Source organism: Pteropus alecto, unplaced genomic scaffold (assembly GCF_000325575.1).
Source record: "Pteropus alecto unplaced genomic scaffold, ASM32557v1 scaffold155, whole genome shotgun sequence".
Classification (NCBI taxonomy): Eukaryota; Metazoa; Chordata; class Mammalia; order Chiroptera; family Pteropodidae; genus Pteropus; species Pteropus alecto.
The window spans coordinates 10848695-10856365 of NW_006438113.1; the positions used below are offsets into that span (position 1 = coordinate 10848695).

The 7671-nt window shown below is 48.2% G+C and overlaps 1 protein-coding gene across 1 annotated transcript in view; it reads left to right on the top strand.

Annotated features, from left to right (window-relative positions):
* Nucleotides 1-7671, top strand: part of CAMK2G (calcium/calmodulin dependent protein kinase II gamma) — a 59330-nt gene that overhangs the window by 49435 nt on the left and 2224 nt on the right. The window contains exons 16-20 of the mRNA XM_025049318.1: nt 1418-1466; nt 3128-3241; nt 5224-5299; nt 5647-5741; nt 7202-7446. Coding sequence (XP_024905086.1) covers nt 1418-1466; nt 3128-3241; nt 5224-5299; nt 5647-5741; nt 7202-7434 — 567 coding nt within the window. The 3' untranslated portion in view covers nt 7435-7446. The remainder of the gene's footprint in view (nt 1-1417; nt 1467-3127; nt 3242-5223; nt 5300-5646; nt 5742-7201; nt 7447-7671) is intronic.

The window sequence follows — 7671 nt, forward strand, 5'->3', positions numbered from 1 at the left end:
ACAAGCAGGCTGGGTCACAGGGTCTGAGGGTCCTGATGTTGGCAGCCTACAGGCTACACTTTGAGACCAAGGTGTTTGCAGAGTCTAGGCTCGGGGTAGTGTGTGCCCGCTTGTTGCTCCATTCCCAGGAAGGGCACTGTACCTTAGTGATTCTGAGCTCAGGCCCTATGTTCAGACAGGCCTGGGTTTGAATTTTGGCCCTGGGCCACTAGACAAGACACTCTAATTGAGAATAATAATAATAAAATTTTCCTTCATGACTTAGGAAGTTTAAATGAGAGTAAACAGCTAGAAAAACAGAGGCAAGAGTATTGTCAGACCCCAGAGAGCATTCTCCATGGCCTCACCCTTTATGCCCTCAATAACCTTGTCTCCTTTTCACTACCCGTAGCAAATATTTATCGAGCCCTAAACCATCCATGGCTCTGGTTTACAGAAGTGACAAGACTAAAATCCCTCTCCACAGCTGTGGGGGAGGCAGATAATAAAACCAAAAACCAAATAAATAAGATAAAATCCAGTAGTGATAAGCGCTATGGAGAAAATGGCACAAAGAGAGTGTGAACAGGGCCTTTAGTTACGGGGTCAGAGAAGGGCCTTCCCCAGGGGGTGGTATTCGAACTAAACAATGGGAACAAGACAGCCAGGCAGACTCTGGGGCAGAGCGCTCTACACAGAGGGAACCTCAAGGGCAGGAGCTCGATATGTATCCGGAATGAAGAAATAGAAGAAATCAAACACCTAAGAGTGAGATGAGCAAGGGCGGAGAGCAGGGGTCTAGGGTGGCAGGAGGGTGATGAAATTGGCGAAGCAGTTAGGGACTGCTATATAGGACTTTTAGGAGTTTACATTTTATTCCAGCAGCAATAAGAAGCTATTGGAAGTTCTCAACTGGGAAGTAATGTAGTCTGATTATTCTTTGAAAAACCACTCTGGCCATGTCATAGGCAAGAATTTTAGGAAGTAGACAAATGCAGAAGCAGGGAGATCAGAAAGTGATTGTAGCAGTTCATGTGCCAGATATTGGTAGCTTAGACTCAGGTTATAGCTATGCATTTGAAGAGAGGGGGTAAAATGGTATTTATTTTGGTGGTAGAACTACAGATTTGATTTTAGATTGCATAGATTTTTGAGGGAAAGAAAAAGTAGAATCAACCTGGGATCAAGCTTAGGAGAAGACTCTAGGTTTTCGCCCAAATAATGGCATTGATGGTACCATTTACTGAGTTGAGGAAGATTAGGGAGAATGTTTGGGAATCCAGAGTTTTGTAAGAGTAAGAGGGCAAGGGTAAAAATAGAACTTTCCATGATTCCTCCTTGAACCTCTTGTAGGAGCACATACTCTGCTTTTCTGCATGGTTCCTCTGGTTTCCAAGGGCCTAATTATATAAACAAACATGTTCTTTTTGGACTACAGGGTTCCACGGAGAGCTGTAACACCACCACAGAAGATGAAGACCTCAAAGGTAGGTGCCGGCCCTTGGTGGGGAAGGGACCCAGCAGTGTCCCAGGTACCTTGGCTCCAGTGGAAGACCTGCCTTGTCTGCCCCCAGAACTGAGATCGATGTCTCCCTATACCCCAAGAGAGGGCTTGGCATAAAGCTACTTTACATGGGCCAGGACACGAGACCCCTGTCTGTTGTTACTAGATTGGGCAAGAGGCATCTCTTCTTTCTTTGACCCCAAGACCGGAATAGCTGAACTAGAACTTTTCCTGAACCTATCTGGGGCCAGGGCTCAGAAAACTGTTGCTCATAATGATGTGACATTCTAGAACAGGGACATCTTGAGTCCCTGTAGAAGTAGCCCACAAATGTCACGAATCATTAGTAGAGTGACCAGTTATCTCAATTTTCCCAGGATTGAAGTGATTGCCAGGATGTGGAACTTTCAGTTTTAAAACTGGATCATTCCTAGGCACATTGGGATGAGTTGGTCACTTTCGTCACAAAGCCTTGGCATGAATGATGGAGTCTGAGTCACATTTGGCTGTGTCCCGGTGATCCTGTGAGGACCACCAGCCTAAGCTTGGGCCTGGCCAGAGTGCCAGGGGGTGTGGGAAGACGTGACACTCTACTGCTCTGCATCTCAATTTCCTTATCTGTAAATTGGGGATTATAATAATAAAATTTTCCTTCATGACTTAGGAAGTTTAAAACGGTGGCTAGAAAAACAAGCAAGAGTATTGTCATACCCCAGAGAGCATTCTCCATGGCCTCACCCTTTATGCCCTCAGTAACCTTGTCTCCTTTTCACTACCCGTAGCAAATATTTATCGAGCCCTAAACCATCCATGGCTCTGGTTTACAGAAGTGACAAGACTAAAATCCCTCTCCACAGGTGTGGGGGAGGCAGATAATAAAACCAAAAACCAAATAAATAAGATAAAATCCAGTAGTGATAAGTGCTGTGGAGAAAATGGCACAAAGTAAAGAGAGAGTGTGAACAGAGCCTTTAATTAAGAGGTCAGAAAAGGGCCTTCCCCAGGGGGTGGTATTCAGACTAAACAATGGGAACAAGACAGCCAGGCAGACTCTGTGCTGCTCTTTGGTTTGGCCTCCTGGAATTGCTCCCTTTACCTTCAGTTAAGTGACCTTGGGGCAGGCTCAGAAAAGATGGAGGAATGTTGCAGGACATTGCTGAGAGAACATGCCCAGGAGCAATAAGGGGGCACCAAACTTTTGAGAACCCCTAAAATAGCATAAATGTGTAAGGCAGTAAAGAACAGTCAAGTCGCTCAGGGCTGTTGAGATTAAGGTCAGATCAGTTCAGTTCTGTTGATGCTGGCAGAGTACGTGGATCCTTCACTGCTGGGCTCTTGACCTTGTAGCCTAGCCCCCTAGAACATCTTTCCCAAGAGAAGGAGTCCTTGTACAGGCTGTTTGAAGGCTCCTCTAGAAGCCACAAGCCCAGGTCTGTGCATCTCCCTGGGGCTCTTGGCTGGGAGGCCTCTCTGATAGAGGTGGCGGCGTGGGATGTGGTCCAGTGTCCACAGCAGCCCGAGGCGTTGCCTTGCCCCGGCTCTGCAGGGCCACGGGCTCGGGTCCTGTCCGGCTTGCTCGCTCACCTGCCTTGTTCTGTTTGTTTTGGCTGCTCTGCCTTGCCCTGCCCTGCCCTGGCTGGCTAGCTGCCCCGCTCCGCACTGGGAATGGCAGCTCGGTGCCTGAAGGACGGAGCTCCCGGGACAGAACAGCTCCCTCTGCAGGCATGCAGCCCCAGCCTTCTCTCTGCTCCTCAGCCAGTAAGTGTGAGGGAGGCACAATCTGGCTTCTGTCTCCCCGGCTCGTCCTGAAGCCCCTCAGGGATGCCCCCAGAGCTGTCAGCCCAGCCCAGCTGTCCATCTGAGTAAGCTTTGGGAGCTCGGCCTCTGCTGGGTGGGGAAGCTGATTGGAGGTGCTGTTAACCAGGCAGAGGGTCCTGAGACCAGGACCGAAAGACATAAAGAAGAGTGGGTGGAAGAACAGCCGTGGTGGGAAGAAGTAGAAAGCCACTGAGATGTGCAGTGGGCCTTGCCTCAACACCAAGCTAGGAAGAACCGCTGAGTCAGAAGTCAGGTCACAGGTGGTGGGAGCCGGGCTGATAGCGAAAGTGCAGTAGCCCAGAAACCGTGTTGGGATGTGTTTCTTGAGGCTCGGCATGTCATATTAAGAACATGGGGCTTGAGTGAGACAGACCTGAATTTGAATCTCAGCTACCCTACCTTCAAAAATGTGTGAAGTAGGTTAAACCTCCCACTGCTTCAGTTTCCTAAGTTGTAAAGTGGCAATAAAATGCCCCATACTTTAGAGCATTGCTATGAAAAATAAATGAGATAGTAGAATGTTTTGATATGATGCCTTGCTGAGTTAATGGTAGTTCATATTTCTATTTTTTGTTGTGTCTGTGTAGATTATGCCTTTGTCTGTTGCTTTTCCTCCTACCATCTATCCTTTTGGAGTTTCTAAACACAATCTTCTTCACCCATAGGGCCCCAGTCAGGTCCTGCAAATGGATTTGGTGGGGTTGGAGAGGGTGTGTATGTGTACACATGCCTGCTTGCCTCTAGAAAGTGGATAGAGCTCGTTGGTTCCCCTAACCTGCTGCTTACCTACCTGGGGCTGCCCCCCGAAGGTGCTGATGGCTCTGGGGCCCTCTCCCAGCTATACCTTTGGCCACGCTGCCCTCTCCCAGCTGTGCCTCTGGGCTGTGTTGTTCTAATGTTCGCATTTGTCTTGCAGCCTCTCACTCCTGTGAGGAAAGGCTTGTGGCCCGGGCTAGCCCAGGTTTCTGGTCAGTGTTAGCCCGAGCCTACCCTTACCCTGGCAGCACCCTCTGCTAATAGTGGCGCTCCCTGTAAGTGAGCTGCCCATGAGTGCAGGTTGTCACCAGCAGTCCCTTGGCTTGGGATGGGGTGGAGGTGGGGGGCTCTGAGGGCACCAATTCTGCCTGCCTGTTGGTCTGAGCCTTGTCTTAGTTTTTTTAAGGGATACATCCTGGCATGAGAGCTGGAATGAGGTTTAGAGCTTCTCCAAATCTTGTCCAGGGTAAACAGAGCTGTCTCTCTGGTGAGGGCTCTGTTTAAAAAGAGTGTTTATAGTTCCAAGATCCTTTAACTCAGAAAAGCCCTGTGGAGGAGATGAGCAGGGTGAAGAGAATTAAGCATCCATCATAGGACTCTGTTCATCCTTTTGAAGCCCTCATCCCTGGCTAGATTCTATTCCCAGGCTGGCTGTTGCCCAGGGCTAGGTTCTGGACCACTGAGTGGGAGCGGGGTGGGGAGATGTGGGGGTGGTAATTGAGACCTGACTGAGCCCCTTCAGGTGAGAAACATAAGTGGGTGGTGGAAACAGCCTTATTGGGAGATGCTTCTTAGAGAAGCTGAACCTGCTGGGGATGGGATACACAGACTCTGGGCAGGGCATTTATGATGTGTGAGGCTCCTCAGCTGTTAAAAACAAGAGTGTTTTCTGTATCCTGGTTGTTGATGGAGAGGGAGACAAAGGCCAGAGAACCATAACTAAAAAGTGGGCTTCAGGAAAAGGGGGTTGGTTAGCTCTACCGACAACAGGGGACATGGAGAGAAAGATAGGCTCACTCTTCCTAGAAAGGGCCTTAAAGACAGAGAAGAGGGACGCCTTTGTCAAAGAGATCACAGGGAATTCTCGAAGGATAGGGGAGGGTTCTGTGTCACTTGGGAGCTTCCCAGTCCCACTCAGGTAAATTGCTGGATTTTTTCCCCCACAGTGCGAAAACAGGAGATCATTAAGATCACAGAACAACTGATTGAGGCCATCAACAATGGAGACTTTGAGGCTTACACGTGAGTAGAGACCTATTTCCTTGAGACCCAAGTTTCTCAAGGCGTTTCCTTCCTCATAAAAAGCAGCTGGGACCCTGGGAAAAGGAAAGGCTGAGTCTTGGGCACAGTGTCTGAGTAAAACACCAGGCTCCTAGTTTGGGTGCCCTTCCAGGTAAAGACCCCATTGATTGATTCAGCCCATGGGCTGAAAGGGCAGGGCTAAGCTCAGCAGGTAGGCCCCTAAGATCTTAACCATCTTGTCAGGCCTAGTCCACAGCTAACCTGCTACAGGACAGACACAACTGATGAGGAAGAAATACAAGTAGTTCCCGTAGAAGACTGACAAGCTACTTTTTCTTTTCTTGCAGGAAGATTTGCGATCCAGGCCTCACTTCCTTTGAGCCTGAGGCTCTTGGTAACCTCGTGGAGGGAATGGATTTCCATAAGTTTTACTTTGAGAATCGTGAGTGGGTTCGTGCTGCTGATATACTCCTGCCTGCCCCTTCACCCCTTTGCCTCTGTCCCCACTCACCCTCTCTTCCTACTTACCTGCTTTTCCTTTATTCGACCTACCTGCTGCACTCTGGTCTGTGTGCTGGTCTGCACCCTCCTTGTGCCCTGAGGATGTTCTTAAATGGCACCTTTGAAGGCCTTGCTCCAGAGCCCTGTGTGCTCCTTCATTCTGCAGCTGTTTCATGGCTGTGCCAGTTGCCATAATCAGGATCAATGTACTTCTTTAAGCCTCACTTCTTTCCAAGATAATTGGAAACCATTTGAAATGAGGTTGAGATGATATCAACAAATAATAATGAAGCTCTGTGTCTGTAAATTTCACAATAGAGGAAATTAATACCAGGATAAGAATATGCAAGCCAGTAACAGGGCACTGTTGATGGTTTGTGAAATCGGAAGTTATGGCTAGGGGTCCTCCTAAATATCGAGGGAGACAGGAGTCCTGGCTGGGGGTTGTACACTGGACAGTTTGTGAAAGTCCCAAGAGATAAGAATCTGAATCACTACCTCTTCCCATCTTCCTCTCTACTCTCTAAGGCCCTTGCCGTCTTATTTTTTTTCTCTTCCTTCCCACTTTATCCTGGATCTTCCCCATCTTGCCCTGAATTTTATTTTGTCATTGTTTTCTCTACTAACTACCATCCTCCCCATGTCTCAGCTGCAAATGTAAACCCTAGGCTGAGTAATTCTTGTAGCCAGAAGCAATTCCAGAGTTTATGGAAGCTCTAGGAAAGGTTTCATGTAACCCTTGTCTAATATTTGAATTGAACTAAGATGTGAATCTCAATAAAAATAACACAATTCAGTTTTTGCTGATAATGGCAATCCAACTTCTTTTGGCTTTCCCACAGAGGACCCTGGAAACGCTAGGAATATCCTGAGCTTGTTTAATGATTCTATTTTAACTTTGGATTTTTTTTTTTAATCACAAATCAATTTTGAATATTTTAAGTTCTTGATTTTGCTCTGAAGCCCTAATTAAGGACAAGCCAACCTTTATGAAATCTAAACAGCAGCCCGGCAGAGTAAAAAGATCAGAGTTGAGAATCAGATGGTCCTGAGTTCAAATGTTATATGATTTGGGCAAATCACTTAACTTCCTTGAGCCTATCTCCTTATCTTATAATGAAGAAAATAATATCAACCAAGGAATGCATATAAAACCCCAGCACAATGTCTGATTAAAATAATAGCTGCTATTACCATTGTTCCCCACCTTTCTCTTCCTTTTGGATAACCAAGACTAATGTGATGGGGTTTCCTGACCTCTGAAAGGTGCATGGGGGACTTAGAGACTCCCAGAAGGTTCCTGGAGAGAGGGTGAGACTTAGAAGTGCAGGCTGGGAGGAAAATGCTGGTGCCCAGGCCTGATGCCCTCCTACCTACCCCACCCTGCCCTGCCCCCTGCAGTCTTATCCAAGAACAGCAAGCCCATTCACACCACCATCCTGAACCCACATGTCCATGTGATCGGAGAGGACGCAGCTTGCATCGCCTACATCCGCCTCACTCAGTACATCGATGGGCAGGGCCGGCCTCGCACCAGCCAGTCGGAGGAGACTCGGGTCTGGCACCGCCGGGATGGCAAGTGGCTCAATGTCCACTATCACTGCTCAGGGGCCCCTGCTGCACCGCTGCAGTGAGCTCAGCCACAGGTGCACATGGTGGGGGGTGGGAATGGGCTGGGACAGGTGGTTGAGAGGTGGCATTGCGGGGGAGGAGATATGGGCCATCCCAGAGGAATGGCAAGGGCTGGACAATGTGGTTGTAATAACTTAAGCTTTGAAATCAGACAGACCTGGGTCAAGCTCTAGGATTCCAAATTGGGTGGAAGGTTACATCCTTTCCCTAAGCCTCAATTTCCTCAGTTGTCAGAAAGA